Source organism: Apteryx mantelli, chromosome 1, assembly GCF_036417845.1.
Source record: "Apteryx mantelli isolate bAptMan1 chromosome 1, bAptMan1.hap1, whole genome shotgun sequence".
Taxonomy (NCBI): Eukaryota; Metazoa; Chordata; class Aves; order Apterygiformes; family Apterygidae; genus Apteryx; species Apteryx mantelli.
The window spans coordinates 102,356,741-102,381,842 of record NC_089978.1 but is presented as its reverse complement, the minus strand read 5'-3'; the positions used below and the strand labels follow the sequence as shown (position 1 = coordinate 102,381,842).

The 25,102-nt window shown below is 36.7% G+C and overlaps 1 protein-coding gene across 2 annotated transcripts in view; it reads left to right on the top strand.

The window, feature by feature from the left end:
• DYRK1A (dual specificity tyrosine phosphorylation regulated kinase 1A) overlaps positions 1-25,102 on the top strand; it is a 90,233-nt gene that overhangs the window by 45,833 nt on the left and 19,298 nt on the right. The window contains exons 3-4 of one of the 2 annotated variants that reach the window (XM_067298655.1): positions 18,117-18,267; positions 18,657-18,856. In XM_067298655.1, the coding sequence (XP_067154756.1) occupies positions 18,734-18,856 (123 nt within the window). In that variant the 5' untranslated portion in view covers positions 18,117-18,267; positions 18,657-18,733. The remainder of the gene's footprint in view (positions 1-18,116; positions 18,268-18,656; positions 18,857-25,102) is intronic. The other variant, XM_067298647.1, reaches the window with a different exon arrangement.

Genomic DNA, 25,102 nt, shown 5'->3' with positions numbered 1-25,102 from the left:
TTAGATAGTGCTTTTATCTTCTTGTAAGACCTTGGTTTGAATCAGGAGTGTGGTTTTGGAACAAATCTCTTGACAATCCTCACTTGCTACATTTAGGCTTGTGGCGCAGAGCAGTCTTGGGCAGAACAAACTGTTTTTCTCTTGGATGCGACTAAGCTAAAAGGTGCATCTCAGGAGTACCTGTGAAGCTAACCAACCATTAATATGCATTTATTGAATTTAATAGGACCAGAATGGAACTAGTCTGAAATAACTCCTCCCCTTCTGCCACAACACATGTGGGTATCAGGTTCTCAGCACCAGTGTGTTTCACTGTACAGATCTACTCCTATTGTATTATTTTACTTGCTAATGTTAGATATAGGCAGGGAATGTCTTTTGTGTAGTACTTGCCTGTTGGGGGGGGTGCAGCCCAGTCTCTTTCTCTGTGACTGCAGTGCTGTATGTATGCGGGCTCATTCCATAGTATGTGATATGCATGGCTGAAGAGATAACATGCCTTATTACAATACTGCTAGGATTAGAAAGTTTCCTGTTCTGTATATACCCTTTCTTTTACTCCTCCCCCCGCCTCAAAAAAAAAGTGGGGAGGTCTTGTTTATGAATCAGTTAAAATTATGTTTCACTCTCTTGTCTTACTGAGAGCACACTGAAATTTTCCATAATGTTGAAGGTTCAAGATGCATTGGTACATAACCTTTTAGATAAAGAAATTCTGTGATAACTGTTTCACCTTCCATCAGTTGCAGTGCCTAGGCCCTGGATAAAATGATGTGGTAGGAGATTATGGTTCCTTTACACTACATTAGAATAGTGTCCGATGCCTATAAATGTAATGTTCAGCAGGTACTCATCAACTGGAAGTATATTCTGACTTGACCAGTGGCACAGTTGTGTTGGGAACTCGTAAGAACTAACACCTGCAGGGGTTAGGACTTATTTAGCAATTACTCTATGAATTGAATTTGTGATGATCTTTTCACAGAACACAGTGTTAAGCTGAACCTCGAAGAATTGCTTATTTGTTTAGTGTTTGGGTCCCATTAGTATTTTTACTTACCTTTCCCTTAAAAATATTCAAGCCTCTTTCCTTACATTAAATGTTCTTTTCCCTCTGCACGTCTGTGGAGGCAAAAGACCCAAACCCAAAACCTTGCCAAAATATCCAGTCTGGTTTTCCTTGATGTAGTTTCTATGTCTTTCAGGAATGGTAGAATGGTTATTTTTACTGTTTCTGCTCTCCCTTTGCAGTAAAGGTAGAGTGTACCTTTCTACCTTTGTTTTTCTCCCCATATTGATGCTGCAGATGCAGCTGACAGGCTGCTGCTCTCTTAGTAACTTGCTGTGAGAGCTGGTATGCAATACCAACCAGAGACTGAGGGAAAGAGAGGCTGCATGTTACAATATAAGCAGGGCAATAAGGACACGTTGTCTTTGGCTTAGATTTCTTCCATAATGCCCCTAGAGGGGAAAGGTGGAGCTTTCTGAGAAGGAGGGGCCATATCATGGCAAACATGAACTTCAGTCTCTGCTTTCAGAGATTTTGTAACCATGGAATAAGATTTACAGATGTTTAGCTTACAATGTAGACAGAATTTAAAGTTTAATTGATGTGCACAACTCTGATATTTAAATGCTGGTGTTCTCATCATCACTGGTGTTCTCATCATCACTGGTGTCCTCATCATCACTGGTGTGAAAAAAGGAATTTTAATAGTTACTGTAATTTTTTTTTTTAGTACGTACTGCTTAGTTTATACTAGAAGTATTAAAGCCTCTGAAGAAGGAAATATATGAATTACACTTCAAAAATATTTTTCCTAGATCACAATATTATCCTAAAGGAATACAGTTTTTTCTTCTAATTTTTCTTTTTTTAAATTTGTGCTACTTGAGACAAGTGAGCACAATTTACAGTGAACCCCAAGCACTTTGGGGACATATCGTTGTTTGGATGAATGAACCCTGGCATCACTGCCTTTTGGTGATTGCTAGTTGCAAGTAGGTATTCAAACATACTTAAGTTTTTTCCACTAAAAACTAGTACTTTGAAATGAGACAAATCAAAAGATGTAATTACTTAAAGGTCTGTCTACTAAATACAGAAATTATTACAGAGGCAGGAAATTAGTCTTTGAAATAAGTGTTCTGGAATTGTGAGGTTTCTCTGTACTTGTAAAAGCTGAGTATCATTTCTGATTTTAGTTGGAGTTCTCTAATCAGCAGTAAGTAGATATGGAAATGTTATAGCTTGTTAATGGGGAATGATATGTTGTTTAGTGACTTCAAGAAATCTAAATGCTGTTTGTCGGGAAGTAAGGAGTGTCTTGAGACACCAATTGTTAAATACTGGTCAGAATATCAGTTATTAAATGATTGCAAAGAGCAGAAAAATAATTTAGTTTCAACTTGAAACTTGTGAATATCTAATGAAAGGAAATAGCTTTTTTCCTCACTCCAAAGTAGACTGAAAGCACCAGAACTATCTGAATTTTATTATTTTTATGAAGTAGAATATGGATTAAGTATGGCTGTGTGCCTAGGAGTTTGTAACTATTCTCTTTTTAGAAAATCTATCCCAAATTCTATTATTAATGCAGTGTGTAACTACAGTATACAGTCTCCAAATATAAAATAACTGCTCTATTAGTTGCCAAAGCTATGTACTGTAAACTTCTGCTTGAGTGAAATAAACCATTTTAAGATCGTCTGTGAAGTCAGCCATTGAAGGTACTCCCTGCAATAATTTCACCAGCAGATTCCCTATAATAGAGGTGTAATTTTTAATGGTAACTTTGTTTTTTTTCTGATTCAGTTTGTCATTTAAAAAGCCTTCTATCTGTGTATCTCAGCCTTCAAAAGGCTTTTGTTTTACATCATCAATTAAGTCTGTGTATGTTAATTTTTTGCCAACATAGCAATCCCAAATAAAGTGTTGAATAGCCAATTTGAAAGCAGTAAAGCAAGAAGACTTGAAATATCCATAGGGCTTTGCATTATCCAAATTCTGCAAGTGGAAGGAGGGGACATAGCATGGATTCCAAAAAATTTGCAGTTGGTTTTATTTTAAATTGTTTTCAACACTGTATAAGGTGAAATCTAGCTTTATGGTAAACATCAGAATGCAAGCTGAATTCATGTAACAGAGTGAAGTAGTTTGAAAATAAATGTGATTATTTAACTGTGCTGTAGAGTTAGAAATATTTTTCATTTTCTAAAAAACAAACAAACAAACAAAGAAGATATTCTACATCAGTTCATAGTATTGCATTTATTCAAACTACAAAAGTACTTTCAGATCCTCCCCCTCTCTTCTGAAAGCTGTTTTCTTTGGTCAGGTATTGAATAATTTATATCATGTGAGACTATTGCACATGATGTATTCATCCCTTGTTTAGCTCTTACATTAATGGTTTGGCATGCTGGCTGTACATTGATATGGTAGATGCTTGCCATTTTTTCTGTACCAACTGTTTAAATATATCTGTACTTCAGTAACTACAAATGGGAAATGACTTGAATTATTCTATTTCCCTTGTTGGTTTTTATGAGTAGGAAAAGATTCCCTTCTAATATATTTGTATTTATATTCTGGATTAAAGGAGAGCTTTAAAAATTATTCGGATAGTTATGCTAGCCTTACATTATGTTCAGCTGAAAATGCACGTTGTATTTAAAAAGTGAAGCTTAGGCGTTAGACAACTATAGCTGTCTCTCTCTGTTAGCCATAGGCATTGTTTAGGCACAAAATTTTTGTCGCTTTTCACCTGTTGTGCGGATCATATGGTTTGATGTGCTCCCTATGTAGCAGGTAATTTGTATTCAGTCTTAAATTAGTTTTGCACTGTAAACTTAGAATGATAAGTAATGTAATTTATATTCTCTTTGGAGGTGGAGAAAACAGAAGACATTGCAACACCAGAAACATATACGTAACTGTTGATAAAAGTATGACTCTGAGAGGACAGTTGAGCAGACTAGTAGAAGGATTACTGCTGCAAAGTGTTGGCCCAGGATGGATTGCCTGGAAAATCTTGTATGCCTGTGGTCAGATAATGCTCTTCTTTTGCTTATTGCTGTTGCACTGTTATAGGCTATGCTAGATGAGCATAAATCAAAAGGCAGTAATGTAGTTTAAATAGCTAAAGTGAGGTAAAGAATAGTTTGAACTGATTTTTGTGTGTGTCAGAGGGGTGGGTGCATGTGCTAAGACAATTTTATATAGTTTAGGACATAGAAGGAAACATTTTTGGTAGGTTTACTATTGATAAAATTTTCAGAATAAAGTTGTTAAGTGAGGCAGCCAATAAAACTTTCATTTCTCTTAGACTCTAGCTGTGGAACATACATTATTGGCACTGTTTTTTGGTTTTGGGTGCCATAGCGATTGATAAAGAAATACAGTCTGTCACCCCTTTAGCAATGATCCAGGTTGGTGACTGTCAGAAAGTCATAACCGGGAGGTGGAATAGAGTAATGATCCTTGGACAGGTTTGAGAAACATGGGTTGCTGCAGCTGTTGGGTCATATCCTGTACCTGGTCTCTACCTGGATCCGTGTCAGGTGCCAGTGTCAGACACCTTTCACAAGCACTTGAGGGAAAAAAAAACAAACAAATTTCTCAGGTGAGTGAATTGCAGTAACACTTTCACCTCACCCTCAGTCTGTAGGAAATGAGGTAAAACATGTGCAGAATCACTTTTGTTTACCGTGGCGTAGAGTGAAGCTGCACAGCTGTGTTCTTCTTTTAAAGAGAGGCAGTTGCTTCCAGAATAAGTCTGCTAGTCTTTGTATTTAGATACTTCATTTTAAGTGGTCTGCATGAGGGCAAATTTTAAAATACATGTGTGTATGTGTGCGTGTATGTGTATGAAGACTGTTGAAAGTGTCAATGGTCAGTATCTAGTGTATTCCTATATATAGTCACTGTCACGTATAGAAATACTGAAAAATATTTTTTAGGTAAGTTTAATTTTTGTAATTGTGGGAGAAATTGGCTGAATCATACTTAGCTTTCTTATGTTCAGTCTTTACTGTAGGTTCAGTTTAGTCAAAGGTACTGAAACTCATTTATCTGAATTCTGTCAGTGGAGTAAATAATAAAACAGATTCTTTCTTTTAGTCTTTTTCCTCTTTTTTTAAAAAACAGAAATTTTGTACCTGTGAAAAAGGAGTTCTTGCATTAAAAGTAGCATGCACTGATACAGTATCGCAGCCCACATAATTTTATGAGGCGACCTAACTAAACCACTGAAGGAGGACTTTCCTCCTTTTAAGTATAATTGTTGTATAAAACACTCTGAAGAATTTTAACAGAAAATCTCATGCTTTAGAGTGTTTGAATACTTTCTTCTTTGGATATTTTAACACCTCAGGACTTAAGAATATATTCTTCAAACCTTCATGGAGCAGAGCTATTTTGTGGAAAGAGAAGTTTAAATCCTAATGCTGTACTTAGCTGTAATCCCTGTGTATCATTACTGCATTGCCCTGCCCTTTCTTTGGGGGCGAAATGTAGAACATGACTGTAATCCTTTGTAGATGTAGCTAATTTTGCTTTAAACTTGAAAGTGTTAACAACAACTCGAAAATGTGACAAAGCTCAATTTCATTTCTTGTTTATTGCTTGTTTTCCTATTGGACAATAGAAAGCAGCTCTACCCTGGCAACTAAAGAATGCTATTTGCATAGCCCCCTTTGATTGGCCGGCTTGCTGACGAGCTCTTCCAATCAGACGGTGTCGTTTTAGTGGTAGGCTATGCTAATTATCTGCTGTTGCTGGGGTTCAGGGTGGTTTCTGCGTGCAGTTCTGCTGCATTGTGTTGCCTGGTGAGAGGCATTGATAAATGGGTATTTAATGATCTGCAGCAGTTCCCACTTACTGCGGACAGACACAGATTTTAGAACAGAAGCGAAATAAGGATTTAATTGCTGTTAAATCTCTGTGTGTGTAGTGTGTGTGTGTGAAAATATATATATGTGTTGTGTGTGTGTGTCTATATATGTGTGTGTGTGTGTGTATATACACATATATATGTGTGTGTATGTGTATATGAGAGAACCAGATTAGTTAAAAAAAAAAAGCTTCATTGGAGTAGCTTAAAACAGAAAGGAGTGCTGTGTAGATAGAAGAGGAATTTTATTTTATTTTATTTTAATTTAATTTAATTTAAATTTAATTTTATTTTTTAATTAAAGTGCCATGTACCAAAGTAAGCAGATTTAGGCAGTAAGCATGGCTTTGGGAACATCAGTGAAGTCTGTTTTAATACCAGTACTTCCCAAAATGCAGTAACCTCTGTTTCTGAGATAACTATCTGTAGATGGTGTGACTATATAATAATCTATTTCTAGAACACACTTGCCTTTAAAAATGGTGCGTTCACTTTTTTTTTTTTTAACTCAACTGTAGCTGTTGAGTCTGGATTTTTTTCCGTCCTGTATATCATTCCTGCCTAAGAATATTGGGAAATCTGGTCTTAAAATATTTTTGTTGCTTAAATCTGCATCTGTTTCCTTTTTGCTACTTTCCAACCTTTTTCTCCTGTTCAATCATGGATTAGTTTACCTTCTTCGAACCTCCTCTTCCCCCAGCCCTCCCTCTGTCATCTTTAGTTGTCCAAATTGTGGGCTCACCTCGCATAAATACTCACGTTCCTTCTGTCCAGCTCAGTAAAACTGACTGTAGGGTTAATGAAGTATTTAACTGAGTAAATCCATCTACCTTCATTTTCTTTCTCTCCTTCCCCCCCCCCCCACCCCCAAGGTTTGATACCACCTAGCATTTACTAATAATGGTGGAAATTACTTTTAGGAGCATAATTTTGGCCAAGTATAACCCTGGTGTCAGCAGGTTTGAAATCCTTTGAGTTCAGTTGGAATTGAAATTCTGGTAGAAGCAGTTAAATTTTATCACTATTCGTTGCCAAATATGTTTGGAAAACATCACCCAAACTGTTTTTTCTTTTTAATTTTTATAAAGTCAGATGAATTGGTACTTTAAACCCAGAAGAACAGACAGCATTCTGATATTTTAACACTTATTCTTAGGACTAAACCAATCGTGATACCCCTAAGTCAGATGAGTGATAGTCGACAACCGTTTACCAGTTGGACTCACCATAGAGTCTAAAGCATACTGTTGAGGGTAGCATATGATTACATCTGATTTTTACTTTGATGGTGTTTTGTTTTATTTTTTCAGCTGTTTTGTAAAACCTTACATCAGAAACCTGATAGCAGAGATAAATCTGATTGCTTTTGAGTAAAGCAAACATTTTCTTTTAATGGGGAAACTCAGTGATTTCCAGTGCGTTTCAGAAGCTAAAAAACCAAGATAAAATATAATTTGTGTGTACTTGAAGAGGAATTTGCATGAAGCCTTCTGGAATATAAGTGTAGTGTTTCTTTTATAGCACATTTAATGGAATGACTTCATAAGATCATGTCATTTTAAATTCTATGTCACTGTATTTCTGTTGTCTATATTACAAGGTTACCATGACTTATAAGATGGAAAATATTTTTCTCATTTTCACTTTTTTACTTAATGAATTTGACAGAACTTTCTGCAGAAGCAGTGTTTCCTGTTTATACTTGTTTTTTTCACAAGTTGCAATGGGAACTGAAGGACAGTTGTGGGCTTTAAACCTAGATTAAATATGCTTCTCTAGCTGGACTTAAGCAGCTGATTTTAAACCTTTGTTTATAAAAATATTCACACTTAATTCTTTGCTTCTCTCTATTATAAGATCTGTTCTGAACTTTCACCTTGATCGTAAAATAGCAGATATCCATTTTCTGCTGTCTTTATGTTCACGCTTTTTAAATGGCAGGATTTAAATTAGGAAACTTATAAACTGCATAATCTTAGACATAATTGCATAAAATAATAAAATAAACATAAGCATTAAGGGGGAGAGAAAAAAATAAAAATCAGGATACTCATCTTGGTACATTTTCACCAACATTGGTTTCCTCTGAAAAATGAGTAACTTTGTTCTATTCTCTAATCTTCAGTTTATATTCTCTCCTTTTAGTCCAACAGATACTATTAGTCTTTACACAATCGTCTTTTGAAGTTTTTAGTAAACGTTTCAAATGTCTTCAGTTTGTAAGCAAATGTTAGTACTCTTCTTTAAGTAATGTTTATTAAATATTTAATAATTAAGTATTGATTGCTCAGCTATTCTGTTTTCACTTACTTCATTTGGCATAATATAAATATCATGTTGGGCTGAATCATCAGCCAAACTACTTGAATTAGACCAGTGTTTCTCAAGCTGCAAGTTTATGACTAAGATTCGGACGGTGTTACAAAGTGGCAGGAAAACTTCTGAAGAATATTAAATGTATATTATAAAAAGATAAAGCTTAAATAAAAAGTATGTTGATGCATATGCAGTTAAGCAGTTGAGAATGTTTCTTCTCTAAATATGAGAATATCATCTCTTGGAAGATCACATGAAGTCGGTGTGTCAAAAGAGAGCTTATAAAAACAAACCACCCCCCCCAACAGTAGAATAAACAAAATCATTGATGTGAAGCTTCTCATTGATTTCATCACGTCAGTATCATTGCCCCTTTGCAGGAGGGCAGTCTTAGTTTTTATTACTATTCAGCAGAGATCACCTCATAAAAAATGGTAGGTTCATAGCAAAGGAGGTGGTGCTTAATGCAGCCCATGAATAAGCTGCGGAGCCCTTTGCCATGGTATGTTCTGGATGCTAAAAGCTGACATGTAAATAAGTGATTCAGCAAATCTATAGAAGAAGAGGATGCATCAAATATATTACATTAGTCACAAAGACTCTGCTTCTTGTAATTCCTGGACTGGAGACTAGAAGAATATGCCTAGCATGTACTGCTATATGCTTCCCCTGTTGTTCTCTTCCCAAGGTGTCTGCTGTTGGCCGCTTTCGGAGAAAAGATACTGATTTGGATGGATCTTTGCTTTGATTTACAAAGTAATTTCTATTTTAGTGCCCAGTTGCTTGAAAGAACTGTGCTACTTTCTAATCCTTAGTCCAACAAGAATCAAGCACCCTTTCTTGTTTGGTTTTGCCTGTGAGCAGGAATGAACATCTCTTTCAGACCTCTCTCATTTGGTTTACTTTTCATAAATACTTGAAACTTAACATCCTGTAAAGCTTTTCCTCTGTGGAGCTCTGTAAACCAGAGATTTACCTACTAGCATGTGTCCTAGTCTTTGCTAAAGTCTTTCAAATGCTTTATATACAAACTCAAAAATTTAAAATCATTGTACCCTTTGTCCTTAATCTGTGTCTCCTTGTTTTTCTGCAGAATGGAAATAAAATCCAGTCTCATAAGAATATTGCACAAAGAAATTGTTGTTTGTGAATTACATAGTCACAACAACAATGCCTACCGTATAGAATATGCATGTCGCCATTAATAATTTCATTTGGAACATAGTTGGAGGAAGTATCAAGGGATATTATGTTGAATACAATGCAAATAATAAGATTTATTGTATAGCTACCTATTTAATGAGTGCTACTTCCATTCTGTGTTTTAAAATAAATAGGGTATTCATGTAACTAGAATGTGTCATTATTTATTTATATAGAGGAACTAAATTGAAACTGTGTAAGTATTCTGATGTTTCCTAACTGCTGTGCATTGTGTTCTTCAATTTTAATGCTCTTTCAGCCCAGTGCATACTTAGGTGGAAGTTTCTGGTCTATATGAAGGCCTGTTCACGAGTTCAGTTCTTACTGCTTTGTAGAGTTGTAGATTTTTGTAGACTTCCTCTTAGAAGGCCTGCTTCTCACGAATAGAAATCTGAAAGCACTGTTCTTTCAGAGCTTAGGATTTTGACTTTGAAAGTTAGAGTAGGTTTCTTGTAGGTCTTAGCTAAACACCTGAAAGTTTTGGTATCTTGGCCTTCATTTATAACAAAATAATTTCACTTGCACAAAATTTTCTTAATTCCAAGATTCTCAAGAGTAATGTTTGTATGTTAATGAAATTTAGATTTGTGTAGTGTTGCCAGTGGATTAAATCATAACTTGCTCTGTTGTCTTCCATTCAAAGAGGTTTTATATGTGTGAATTTTAGAGATGTCCTCTCTTCACTTGTTGTGAGAGGCTTATAGTGAACAGTGGTACTCAGTCTTTCTAGTTAAGGTGTACCAGACAACTCCTTTGAGATTGCCAGGGAGAGGTACGTACTTGCTCTCTCCCTGTCACATGATGTACCCACTGCATTTCCACAGTGACATGAACTAGTGTTCCCCGAAAGTACAGGCCTCACTGCACAAAAGTTATAGGGTGCACGCATGTAATTCCTGTCCAGAGTCCCCCTCATGCTGCTTATCATCCAGGAGAGAGGGTAGCCACGACAGACATGGCGCTGTCAGAACAGTTAATGACGCCTGCTCTTGGCCTGTCTTTCTCAAGGCTTTTGGCTCCTTCTCTGCCACGTGACCAATTACATGACAGGCATGTCATGTGTCATGACATGAAGGTCTGCAAACTGTCGGGAAAGGTGGCACTCAGAAGTAATCTTTTGTCACCTGAGCGCTTCATCTTCTCTTAGCTTACTCCATTAGGAAAGAGCACAAGCAGGACTCTGTGGGCTAGATGAATTGGCCTGGTGAACAAGACTTGACAACATGGTTGTTTTTAAGATTAGGGTTTACTTTTGCTTTGAGAGATGGTAGTATTTGGCATTTATGTACAGGGAAGTTGGCTGAATAGTTATTGTAGAATAACTTCTGAAGTAGCTATTCTTAATGATAAAACGTGTCCAGAGGAGGAACTACTGTGGGATATTTGTAACAGAGCTGTTTGTTCTGCGGTAGCTGCTGCAGGTAATTTCCCTTTGTTCACTGGTTCTCTCTCAGCTTTCCTCGTTCCAGAGCAAGCTGAGTGAAGTCCATGCACCTTCAAATTCTAGTGCAGTCCTCTTAAATACAGCAAACAAGGACGATAGGCAAAACAGTATTTCAGCAGAGCAGTAGTTCACTTAAAAGTTCAGGTTGGTATTTGCTCGTTGCTTAAAAGATGATTGTTCTAAACTCTAAAATTCAGGTGCTTGATATTTATTATGCTTAGGCAGATCTAGGGTAGGTCTAACTTCTCTTAAATGTGGGTTTATTTGAATAGGGTTCCCAGGATACAGCTGTTTGTCTCTATTGCTCACTGTCTGTTCTAAGATGCATTGAAGCAATGCAGAGGTGGTTGGATATTAAAACAGTGCAAAGTGGAGTCCTTTCCTTTTTCCAGACTTACTTCTTAGAGCTGTACTCAGCATAGTAGCTGAGGTGTCATAGTGCTTGTTAGTACTGAGAACTTCTCCAAACATGGATTTTGAAAACTAAGGTTGACTAGAACTCTGCGGAAGGATCGAATTTGCAAAATTTGCGCGCACACAAAACACACACAAAAAAGGAGCATCTTATGTAAAGGAAGAGGGCTGTACAGTTCCTCAACTAATACAGGATTTTCTTTGAAGAGGCCTTTTGCTATTTCAGCATTCAGTAATTTGAATACAGAAAAATAGTGAGAAGGTGTGTGCCTTCATCTGCAGTGGCACTGGGAGGACTGGAAATAGTCTTGAAGCATGAACCAGCTGTATACACTACTAAGAACTGCCATGCTTGGTCTGTGGTGTAGGCCCACAAGCTCTTGAACTTTGAGTGTGGGAATGAGAATACCTGCTGTGGTGAATGATATTGGTCACACTTATTTTCTGGCTGTGCTTTCTTGCATGTTCTCATTCAACAGCAAATGTATCACTGAGATGGAGTATCTGTGCACTTTGCTGCATAACTTACAGAGTAGATAGGAGAGAGAGAATGAGGAAAGGAAGGATAGGACAGAAAGGAGAGAAGGAAAAGGGAGGCTCAAAATATTTAGGGTGTAGACATGGTCAGATCAGTGATCTTTATGGGGAAGGTGTTGAAGAATAAGAAGAAAAGTATTAGCAATGAAGAGATAAAAGGAAAGGAGTTGTGCAGAGGAAAACATTAGTGAGGTTCACACTTCAACACCAGGTAGCCTGACGGGCCAGGGAATACCCCAAGCAGTGTTGCCACTAATTCTAATGTAGTCCTGCGTTATTTCTGTCAGTTAAATGGTATTGTGCCATACTTTTCCCAGCCCTTCAATCTATGGAACTAATATGAAATTCTGCCTCTTCTCCAAGATGAGTCAAACAAATTGGTAGGAAACTGGGGACAATGAGATTATTAGAGATTATTAGAAAACAGCCAAAGTGTTCAATGGAAGTAGTAATTATTGCCTAGAAACCAAATGCAGAAGACCTGGGTATGGAGGGAGCTTAGAAGTTACCATTATTTTAAAGGAAATCCGTTACTCAGCAGGTGAGCAGTGAGTTCTCAAACATGGGTAATGACTACCCTTAAACTTTGAAAACTAGAAAATAGAATGCTGGTGTGACTTTTGCCATTTTCTCTGTTTCATCTTGCAATACAGTCAGTAGACAGTGAGACTTTTTTCGTAAGGGTGTTGCAAAGATTACGTTACTGAGTGGAGAATTCTCCATCTCTTGGTGTCCTGAAATCACAATCAGCTGCTGCACTGGAAGATGCTTTAGTCAATCATGAAGTATTATGCTTAATGTAGTAGCAAACCTGTATAACTCAGGTGGTCAGAAAAAATGTCACAATTACCCTTTTTTGTCTTTAATTATTAAATGTGGAGTAAGTTGCTATGAAGAAACATTAAGGAAATGTCACTTCTTTTTATATTCCAATGATTTCAATGACTGAATTCATCTTCTTTTTTATCCTTCAATATATGTATACCTAAATAGAATACTTTGGTAGAACTATGACAGTGGCCCAAAGAGAGTCACATACATATCTTGAGAAGTAGATTGTATATTTAATAAGTTGGGTCAACAGAAATGCAAAGAAAGTATTTTATTGCCATGGGAATTTTCAGGTGTAGTCCCATTAGACAGGAGCTGATCTAACAATTCAAGATTCAAAGAGAGAAATCCTGTCACTTGCTTTGTGCTGACATTTGTGGGTTTTTTTTTTTTTTTTTTTAGTGAACCAATTCATCTTGCTAATCTAGAAGAAAAAAAAATCTTAGGGGTGAAGTGCTTGTTGTTAGTTGTTTTTTTTTCCCCCCTCTCTCTCTCTCTGGGGTGGTGGGTTGAATTGGTTTGTGGAAGGCTGAAACAAGTACTGGATTGGCACAGGAGTGGTACAGAACTGTGCATGTGGATAAGGGTATCATTGCACCCCTTTTTTAGCAGCAAGTTGTTTGCTCACTTCAGTCGTTTATGTAGCCTCTCTCTATGTGATGGTAACTGTCAGAGAAGGCTCCAGGTTTTACAGAAGACACCTGGGAAAGAATCATTTTGGTAAAGATGAAAATGACATGTAGCAAGTCTGGATATGTATGTGGAATAGTCTCACTGTGTAAGTGCAGAAGAGGAGAAATTAGTTTCTGATTGCTATTCTTGACCTTTTTGATGGTGCTTATTTCTTGTTTAGCATTTGTGGGACTATAGGTCTAGCACTTTTGTTGTGTTTGGAGTCCAGAGTTGACTGTAGTTTGTATTTATTTGTATACAGCATTGAATGTACTACTACTCACAGATTTATGGTTTGTCACACTCCATGTTTAGAAAAGGAAGATGAAACACTCTGAATAAGTGCAACTTCTTATTAATATGTGAATTTGATATGTAGTGTGCGGGCTTTTTTACTGTGCATAAAGTATGTATGATATGTTCTATGGGTAGCCAAAGAAGTGACTGTGGGAAAAGCTGTAGCATGACTTCCAATTTTGTTAGACATCAGACAGTCAACCTGGAGAATAGACCTTACAGTGCTCCAGCTTTTTTGCTCACTGTTACTTTCTGGAGATAGTAAATTTACAAAAAACAAAAAGTAACTATTTTTATCATTTATATTTTGCTAGTATTGTGATGCATTCTAATGGATTGTAATGAAATCTAATAATATTCTGAACAGCTTCACTTCAAAAGAGCTGTAACATTCATGGCTATAGGAGAAAAAGGTACATCTCTCAAGGCTGAAATGTGGAATGCCTTCTGTAGCTCCTTTAGGGCAAGTTCTAATTTAGTCTTATCACAAGCAAGTACACATTTTTGGCTCTTCAACTATTTATTGTTATGCCATTCTCTGAACGCTTCAGGTAAGCCCCATTCTTAAGGTAGTTCTTCCCACTCCCAATCTGTAATCCCTTCTCTTAATTTACTTCATGCATAGGGATCTTGGCATACTTTTTTTCTACCGCTTTGTTTCCCTCCCATGCTGCTTCATAATGTGTAATCATTTCAGGGTACAGTGGTTAGCAAGGAAGACTGATGATCGAATAGACCTTGTTCCTTAGATTTTTCTATCCTGTAGAAGTCTAGGATGAGGCCTGTGATGACTCCTGGGGATTCTAGTACCCTCACTTTGGCCAGTGGATCAGTTAGTTTTCTGAATGTCTGAGCTCTCCACATGAATTCTCTGGCCACCAGGGGTTTTAGGAACTTTCTTTTCTGCAGTTTATGTATGCAAGTGTTCCTATTACCATAGCTGACTGGCTCTTAAAACTGAATGGATGCTGTTCTATCCAGTTCTTCTCCCCCTACTTTTTCTAACAGGTTATTAGATGTTTCTTGACTCATAACAGTATAGTATGAGTGTTCTGTTGGGATTAGCTGTGCTAGGGTAGAGTTGCAAGTATTGTGGGACAAAGTCTGAAATGTGGGCAAGGTCAGATATTTCATCAAGGATCGTATCCTGGACATTATTTTTGTTGATAGCTGTGACTGCTTTCGGCAAGGGAAGTCTGTGAACTCTTGTGTTTCCATTTCAGTGACAGTAAGAAACGATAAAGATGGAAATTATTTGGATACTGATCTTTTAGAGGCTATAGCTTTGGTTCTTAACATTTTGACTCAGTTCTTGCTTGCTACTGACATGGTTAAGGGTTAAATACTAACAGAGACTTTTAAAAATACCTTTCTGTTTGGTTTAAGAACATGCTATATGAATGAACAATTTCCATCCATCCACCTGTAGCAGACTTTAGCTCATCAGACACTAGGCAGGCTCTTGTATTTAATAAAATCCCCTTTTCTCAAATTCAGTGCAGCTGTGTGAAACTTAGTTTAAATTTCCACCAGAGAGCAATGTTTTATTTTTATATATATATATATATATATAAAAAAAAAAGGTTTCTCGATGGACACTATTTGGATAGACAGATGTTGACATCATTGTTAGTCTATGACTCCTCTTATGTGTACTCCAAACAGATAGATAACTGCTTGTTAATCACAAGCATTGACACTCCCAAAAAGTTGACTTGAATAATATAAGTTATTTGTCTAACTGTAGTTCTAAGAGAAGTTTTCTTTGTGATTCCACAATCCAATCTCCTTATCTTAAGTCATGCAGTTCTCTCCTCTGGGACTGTGCTGCTAAAATTGAGTGAGTTGGTCCAAGTGCGCTGCCTCCAGTTTGGAAGACCAAGAAAGCTGCAGCCTCAGCATCTTGCTGGTGGACTCTTCTTAAGAGAAAAAAAATGTGCATACCAAAAGTTTAAAGTTGATGCAAAGCATCTGCATTACAAGTGTTCTTTTGGGCCTAATTATATCTCTAACTCTTTTTTACTCTAATTTACTTACATACTGTCAGCCCTGACCTTTTTTTTTTTTTTTTTTTTTTTTTTTGTCTGCTGCATTATTCAGTTTATCCTCAGGTTTGTTGTGATCTTTTGAGCTGAGTATCAGAAGATACTATGGAATCAAAGTATAAACTAGAACACTATGTTATTGGAATTTTTATATGCATATGTCAATTTTCCAGTTTTTTAGGGACATAAGTAAACACAGATTTTTAAATGAAGTTTATTTTTATTAAAATATTCAATTTGCTAGATATCTAGTATGCTGTTGGGGAACTGTGGCCAGGGTGTAAAATAAATAAATAAAGGAAATGCCTTTTAAAGTAATAGACCCTAAAATTTATAATAATAGTATGTATTTTTAACTATCTGATATAAATATTGTTTTAACTTTGAATCCAGACACTGTGTTGTTGTTAAATTAAATTTTTTTCAGACTAAACAGAAAATTTGCAGAAAATAAAAGAGCAGAAAGTTGATGTACCAAATAACTTCTTATATGCATTAAACTTGTTATAGGAGTGTTCAGTATATCTTTAAGAGTAGAGGTACACTAAAGATACATCCTTCATAACTTTTTCTGTGCCTTATACAGGACCAGCCAAACAAAAACCAGATGTGAAGTTTAATTGATGTTCTATTTTCAAAATTATATAGATGGAAGATTAACTCTGATTCTCTAAGCAGAAATGGAATTTAGGCATTAAGAAAATACACTAGTGAGAAAAAAATGTATGTGGTTTATGTATGATTTTTACAGATGCAGAAATACATAAAGGAATCATGGTACCTCTGAGAGAGATCAGCTGATGCATTAGAATCTTTGAATATATTTTCCCCTGTATTTAATGTGAACTCGTAAAGTTTCTAATAGATACTTTTAAATCTAAAAACAAAGACGACCATCTGTTGCCCAAATCATGAGTGGATGTAAGATGTTACTTGGATTCAAAACAGAAAAAGATACAAATATTTTTAAAAGTTTACACTCAAATATTTAAATAATACTTTCACTGTATCTTTAAGTTTGGAGGACAATTTCACTTTCAGAGCTTACTAGGACTAAGTTTGGTTTAAAAATTACAAAATAGTTTTTTATGGACCTTTTACAGAACAATTAAGAGTAATTTTCTATGCAATATCAAGTTCACTTAGATTATAATGTTTTTATATCAGGGAATTCTTTATTTCATTTGTATTTGTACTCTGTAAGATCATCTTAATTCCTCATTGTGTTACCAGGGCATCACAATGCACACAAAGAAGTTGTTTGCATGTATCATAGTTCTTTTGAGAACTTGGGTTTTTCTTTCTTTTCTATTTTTGTTTAAGTAAAATGTTATTTACAACAGGTAGTTGTTCTACTTGGCCCCCTTGTTGGAAATTTTGTTTGAAGATTTAATGAATCACTGAGAAAATAGGGAGGTTCTTGTAGTCAACCAGTTTCTTTCTTTTTTTTTCTGGAGCAGTTTGTTCTGTTGATCTTCTAGTGGTAGTAAATTGTAACACTTGAGAAAAATGCCAGTGGTCTGTCAGTGGATGTTTCACTCTAAAATTTCATTTCACCCCTTTTTAATTAAGTAAAGTCTTCTTAAAGCAAGCTCTTTATCAAAAATATATTTTTTAAATTATCTGAATTTGAAATTGTTCTTGATTTCACCCCATGCAGTTCTTTGTAACTTACTGTCCTAATAGGTGCTGAGTCAATGAGGCAGTACGATTTTCAATACCATTCAGTTTTTAGTATCATTTCAGTTTTGTTTTTTCATAACATAGGTAGAGAATTGAGCAGTCAATTATTTTTACAAAAGTCAAATTGATGCGTGGTGTTCATCTCAAAAACTATGCAAATACTTATCTCTTTTCTACTGATTATATTTCCTTGCAAAGTTTTGATTGTAAAGGAAATGGGGATTTCCATTTCTGGTTAAGATGTTTGATTATTTCACATCTTGCTTCTAAATTTAATCTTACCCAATAATTGTGCTTCCAGCTTTCAGCTTGTGATTCCACACGTATTTCTTCAATGGCAGTGTTGGCTCCAGTACTTTTGGCTGCTTGTCCCATCCTGTCCTGTTTGTTATGTTGTGCCAACATTGCATCCATTTAGAGAATTTCCCCCCTCTGGCATAATCAGCAAAAAGCAGAAGGCAAGAGGATGGATGTTAAATGTGGAACATCCTAAACTTTTGTTAGCAAGCAGAGAAAATCAATTTGTTTTTTAATTCTGTCCTCCACTGTTAGAGACCTGTGAAGGTACAGGCAGACTGCGAACCAAGTAAATGTCATCTGACAAAGGTCTCTAACAACAGCTCTGAGAGGTGCGGGAACTGACCCACTTAGAGGCAGATTCTATCTGCCTGTGGAATTTGGCATTTTTCAGGAAGTTATAGAATCTAGGACTTTGGCCATATAATTTGCCATTCTCCTGCAACTTGATACCAAGCATTTTGTTTGTCTCTTGCTTTGCAGTTGCTTGTTGCAGTCTGATTTCTCCTTCCCAAAAAGGAATTAATTCAAGTTACAGTGCTTGCTACCTATACCCTGATGAAACTCAACAGTAGGAGTCAGGAAGCTGAGTTGAAGTACAGTGTGCATCGGAAGAAGGACGGAAGTTTAAAATGTAGGCTGGTGAGCTAAGCAATTTGTAGGAAGTATAACCATTGAGGCCATGAAAGATGAGCTTTTTTTTTTCTTTTCTTTTGGCATAAATCAGTCCTTAAAGTTGCTGTGAACAGCCTTGAAAGAGCAGATCCTGAGTTGAGGATAAATATGAATAAACACTTAATGAATAATTTGCCACAAATGAAATTGGAAGGGTTACTTCAGCTGGGTAGCCTTATCTTTATATGAGGATGATTTCTGTGTTGATCTATATGGAAACTATTGCATATGTTAAAACAATGAACCTAATAGTGCTTACATGCTCTGTAAGCTAGGAGATGGAGACTAGCTGAAGTAAATATTTTAAAGACATGAACTTCCCATTAAAATCCTGTATTGTCTTTCTAGGAGGAGAGACTTCAGCATGCAAACCTTCATCTGTTCGGCTTGCACCATCGTTTTCATTCCATGCTGCTGGCCTTCAGATGGCTGGACAGATGTCCCATTCACATCAGCAGTACAGTGATCGTCGGCAGCAGAACATAAATGACCAACAGGTTTCTGCCTTATCATACACTGACCAGATTCAGCAACCTCTAACAAACCAGGTATGTGGTATCAAATAGTCATTTTAGTATTTAGATGTCATTCTTTCTGTAAATATTTTTGTAAGCCATAAATACATTTTTTATAACCCATATATTTTACAAACTGATTACAGGATCAAGATGTATATATAATTTTTAACCAATTAGCTTCTGATTCTTCAAAGATGGGTGGAAGAGTAAGTTTTGGGGAGTTGTTTTTAAACATCTGGTAAATATTTATTGTGATTACTCCTAACATTTTTGAAATGAGAGAGAAGAAGGATTATCCAATTGGGGAGCTAGAAAGCAGGTTCGATAATGGTTGATTTTTCAGTGCTGTTTGATGTTAAAACACGATTGCTTTATTATTTGTTTTAATGGGGAATGTTTTGATTGAGAGTCTCTGGTTAGTATCTTTGGAATGTAGAGGTTTGCACAAAACACAATTTTTATTAATCAAGATACACATTTGTTAAAATAAATCACAAAGCTATGATATCACTGGAATTCTACTACTATTTCTTTATCCTGTCAAAATTAGCATTCTCTGTATGGTACTTCCTATCAGATATGGATACAGTAAGCATAGTTAGGAATAAGGATGCTTTTTGGCTGTCAAGATCAGTGCTTTTTCCTTATTGCCTTTGGCAGCTGAACTAGCTTCCTAAATACTAGCCTGCTATTTTACTAGCCACAAAAGCATTCCCCCTGTGTAAAAGATCATTCTGTTACTTTTTTAAGAGGGGCAGCCTACTATTGGAGATACAAACACAGGTAAGTTTCAGAACTTAAAATCCGGAAGTCAGTAAGTCAAAGCTTGAAAATTTGATGCAGACTAATGAGGCATGTTCCACTTAGGGAGAGCAGAGAATGAAATCTTTTGCTGCTCCCAGATTCGGGTATGCTCCTGTATTCAAGTTGGCTTCAGCAGAGTAATCTGCCATACCATCAAGAGATGCTCTACTGATATTGCACTGTAGAAACACTGTAGAGTTTCTGCAGAAAGAGGGAAAGATTAGAGAGAATGAGAACGTTCAAACTAAGTGCCAAGATACTTGATACTAAAATTTGGAGATGCATCATGTCGAGGACTCCGTGAAGAATGGCACTGTGAATGAATGGAGCTGACAAAGGGTGTTTTCACTTTCAGAAGAGCCACTCAAGGGGAAGAACAAATCTGTTTATGTAATAGTATTTAGCTCAGGAAATCTACAAAGCTGTTTTGTGTGACTTTGTTAGGTTAAAAGTCCCCTAGAAGATCCACAATAAAGTTAGTGAATCAATTCCTCAATTTAGAAAAGTTGCTGCGTTCCTTAAACCTTTCAAGGTACTTAGATAAGCCTTACACATTTGTGAGCTTAGTGCACATGAATGCTTAGTCATTCATGTTTTCTTTATCACCATCACTTGCTGCTTGTGGTCACAATGGCTTTAAAATGGCAGCTGAATGATAGAAAGCCAAAAAAAATGGCATTTGGAGAATAGCCAAGAATTGCTGACCAAAGAATGCAGCCCGCTGGGATGAGCATATAAATGTAGGGGAAAGGCTGTGGTTGGCCCCGGGAAGTCTTCCATAGGAAGAAATGATCAGCTGGCCATCTCTAGATAGGGATAATAAAGCTATCTTTGCACCACCAATACTGTTTTATAATCAGTGGTTTTATTTTCCCAGTTCCATCCTGATTTTTCTCCATTGTAGCTTCTGCCTTGCTATTTTACCATAATTGCGTGTCGAAGTCTATACAGTCCTCTCCCTACCCATCTCAGAACTGCTGCTCCTTTCTTTTATCTTCTTTGTCCACTGCTTTTGAGCACCATTGACTTTGAACGTGGACATCTTCTTGAAATCTTTTGCTTTCTTGTCTTTCATAACTCCTTTTGAGTTCTTGTGCTTCTCCCATCAAAATGTCACATAGAGTTCTCCTCATCGGGTTCCAGGTTTTATGTAGAGGTTCCATATGGGTCTAGGAGGGAGCCACAGTGTCTTTTGCCTTTGCACTGTCTTTTTGGTTAATCTCCTCTGCAAAACCAAGTTCAGCTAACATCTTTAGGCTAGTGACTCCCATCAGTGGCTCTGTGCCTTGTCTGTGTACAAACAGAATTCTCATTCTTTTATAGTTCTTTTGTGGATGTCTAGCTGTCAGTTCAAGTTCATCTTGATTAAAACACAACTCTTACTCTTTTTTCTTCTCATAAAAGCCCTTACCCTCCACTATTGAAGGTTTGGTGCTGTCTTACTTTTCTTCCTTGCCATGGACAACGCCACCATCTTGCCTCTCACTGAGGATATAATTGCATACCAACTAGATTTTCATGTCTAAGCAGTAGACACATCTTACAGATTATTTCTTTATGAAACTTCTACATGAACTCTTTTTATCCAGGGAGTTGCCTTGAATGTGCTGCAGCTTGTTTCTCTCTGTCCTTGATAAAAGCAATTCTGTCCTGTATATGTCAATTCAGGAAAAACTCCTACAAAGATCATTTCTGAACCAGCATTGTGTGACTGTAATATGTACTGTGTTCCTCAGCTGGAATCCCACCATTAGTTCTTTCTGTTAGGATTTGCTTGCCTATTATTAAAGCTTCTGACACCAGACTAACCTTGTAGTGATGGCAAACTGTAAAGTCAGATAAAGTGACATTACACATATATGTTTTTAGATAGATATGGTTAAGATGATCATATTTTCAATTTGGGCAGAAAAAAGGATTTAAAGAACCTGACTTACAGGTGCACAGACCAACAATAAACATGACACTGTGTTGATTGAAGAATAGGGGTTGTCAGTGAGACTCCTGTACAGAAAGGCTGAATTTCTGTTATAGAAGGCTCAGTAGATTGATCTAATACCCATAAAAAACAGTAGGAAGAAACAGGTGACTTTTGGCAGCTATAGAAAGCATAATTCTTAAAGAGCAAATATTTTGTTCATTTAATGTACTCTCTTGCATCCGTTCAGGCAGACGAGAAGTTAGGTGTCTGAGCTTCAGTTTCCCAGAATTGCCTAATGCAATAGTGGTCACGAGCAGACCAGACGATTGGATCATCTCTTGGTGCTACCAGTCCCACGAGCCTAAATATAGCCTATTTGGGTGTGATGTCAGAGTCCCACAATGTATGACTACTTGCCAGCCCTCTTACTCCCGGGAATGTTCCATTGCCTTGATAATTCGGTAGCCATATTTGTAAGCGGAGCGGGACTCTCCCAAGGAATGTGCTGGTTGCGCTACGACAGCCCGCAGAATCCTTTTCTGAGGTCCAGCCCCCATCTGCTGGCCACACTGCAGCACTGCATTGCCGGCATTGCTTCACCTTCACGCTACTGCTCGTAGCGTTTTCTTTTGCTGGGAAAGTCTTCCCTCTGATCTCCAAAATATTCCGTTGTTTGAGTGAGTGCAGTTCTTACTAATTAAAAATCTGCTAAATCAGTTGCAGAGCAGCCACGTATCTTTGAGCGAATCTTTAACTGAAGGGATCCAGGATGCAAATGTTACAAAGGGAACTTAGGTGATTGCTGCGTTTGCTGAACTGTGTAAAGTGAGTAGTTTGTCCAAATCCAGACAAAACAGGCTTGCTTGAAAATAAAACACAGTAAGAAGTGTCTGGTTTTGGCATCCTGATTTTTTTTTTTCTTTTTTAAGGAAAAATAAATATCAAGTAGTTTCTTTCTGAAAATAAATGTCGTCTTGATATTTCCTCAAGCTGAAACAGGATAAGGATACTCTTAGTCAGTTGCAGTTTACTTTTAGTATTTAGAATAGCAGCATCTTCTATAAACTAATTTTGATAAATGGAAAAAATGATCTCCCTTAGTATGTTTTTCAGGGTTTTTTTTTTTTTTATTGTCTTCCTTTTTAGTGAGGACTGACTCCTTCTTCAGAGGAGTATTATCTTGTTCCAGTTCCTGTAATGATTTTCATTCATAACCAAATAATGAGGAGGCTAGGACTTCAATGTTAATTGATTATTTTTATTTCCACTCCATCCTGCCTGTTTTTTGATTTGTAATTGTTTGCAGACTGTATTTAGATATTTTAGCAGTCACAGATTACAGGTTAGGAAACAGTAATGTTAATTTATATTGAAGTTATGTATAGTTACATTGTACATTACCCTTAAAATGGTCTTCACATGCCTTCTGTTGCCCCTGTTGCTTTATGGTTATGGTGGCCTAAAGTTACTCACCTCATCATTGGCAAGAAACAACTAACAGGAAGATACTTCAAAGCCAACAATGTTGATTTGTTTTTCACTTATGAGGCTTTAAATTACACTTAAAAACTGTCAGCTCTGTCCTTTTTGTTCAGTAGTCAGGCTTAAGGCTCTTGTTTCTGAAAAACTGCTGAATTCTAAAGGTTTACTCTTAAGCTGTGATTCTCCAAGTGCCTGACCTGCTGGCCCGATGGGGTCCTGCTCTTGGTTGTTGGTCTAACCTCTCTGACAAGTGCCGGAGCCAGCATGATGAAATCAGTAAGAACATGTGATTTAGAGTGAATAGAAGCGTGAGATCTGTGGGACCTTTCTCCTTTAGCAGTAACAAGCAATAATATTTCTTCGTCCTGTCTCAGCTGGTTGCATCCTGTGAATTCAGCTTAGCCTGATGTTAATGTAAGATAAGAGCACAAAAGTTTTCACAACTTCAAACGAGCATTTCTTCTGTGCTGTGTTAGTGTTGTTTATCTTCATCATGGATACTCAGATTGCCTGAAACTTCTGTCAGTAAAGTACAAAAGAATAGAAAATTGATTTACCTGATAAGGAAATTGAGGCGAGATTCCTGGGCAGATTTTGATAACGAATTCCAGCAGTTCAGGTTTCACAAAGCACCTGTAATTCAAAGGCCAGACTTCGCGCTTTAGGACTGTCAAACATCTCTCTCTCTCTATGTATCTAAGCTCAATTATCACCTGCAAAATTCAGGGTTTTGCTGAGCTGATGTTGGCCAGAGAAGTTATTGATGGCAGCTAGTTCACTGGAATGTAATGTGTTCTAGCAGGCAGTAGCAAATCCTTAGTCCAGTTACTCAATAATGATTAACATTATTATAAAAGTGATTAAAATGATGGCCAGGTTTCACTAGACTCTGTCACGAATATGAACTTTTTTTTTCCCCCCAGTAAAAGCATTTCCCTCATTTTCCTTCTATCTCAGACATTTTTAAGAAAAATGTGTTTATGCTCTGGCAACAAGAACTTAAGAGAGTGAATTTTTTATTCCCTTTCTCTCCCCCCCCCCCCTTGCCCCTCACTCCCTTCTTCTTTTGAAAATGGTTGGGCTGAATCAGGCAGGATAAATTTTTTGGAAGATCACCACTTGTTTGCTTGCTGGATTTTTTTTTTTTCATTTAAATTTATTTTACTTAAAGTTTGTTTGGTCCTTACTGTTACTTTTGTTCAGGAATCATATGTACTTGAGGAAGGAAGCCAAAATAAGAGGTAAATAACTCGCAGAACATGACTCAATGATTAAAGTAATTGGACTGAAATTCTCTCCCTACCTACATGTAGTTTTGACTCTGAGTACAGTCAGTCTGAAGAAGATTCCTGGATTTCTCATGTCCTGTTCTCTGGCACGTATATTTTTTTCTCCTGTCTTTGGCTAAAAAGCTGGAGTTTGCTGTAGGTTGTGGAGAAGAGTTACTGTGGCTTGTGGTTTTATCAATTAAACAGCTGTTTTATTGACCTTATGGATGCACCATCTATTATGTGGCCGCCTGCCACTGCAAGGGGACAGGGTTGACTTCCTATCCTATATTGTTGTGATGCAGGAAGAGTTTTAAATAGCAAGCGGCATAGGAGATGAGACTGGTCCATTCAGATGGGTCTATTAAATATGTCGTTACAATTGGAATTCTTGCTAAAAGATATTCTTAAAATATAAAATCTTCTTTATTTCTGCATTTTTTAAAATGAAATTTGTACTATATGCAGCCAGAATTTTTTAAATGAGTTTAGATGGTGATGGATTTTTTTAAAAAAATCTGGATTAGAGCATTCCATTAACTGAACATATATATTTGCTCATAAAATTTCCCTTAATCAAAATAAAATACAGTCAGTGGGAACAGTGCCATCTGTTTTCTAGATAACAAAGCATATGGCCAAAGAAAGAGAGATTATATATGTAGATGGAGGGAGGGAAAGAGAGTGTGAGTTATCTGTTCCTTCATTCACTAAACCTCAAAGTCTATGCTAGCTAAAATAGCATACCTGAGTTAAAAATCACAAATATTTTTTTTAAACTGGTTTGACCCAAATGAATTT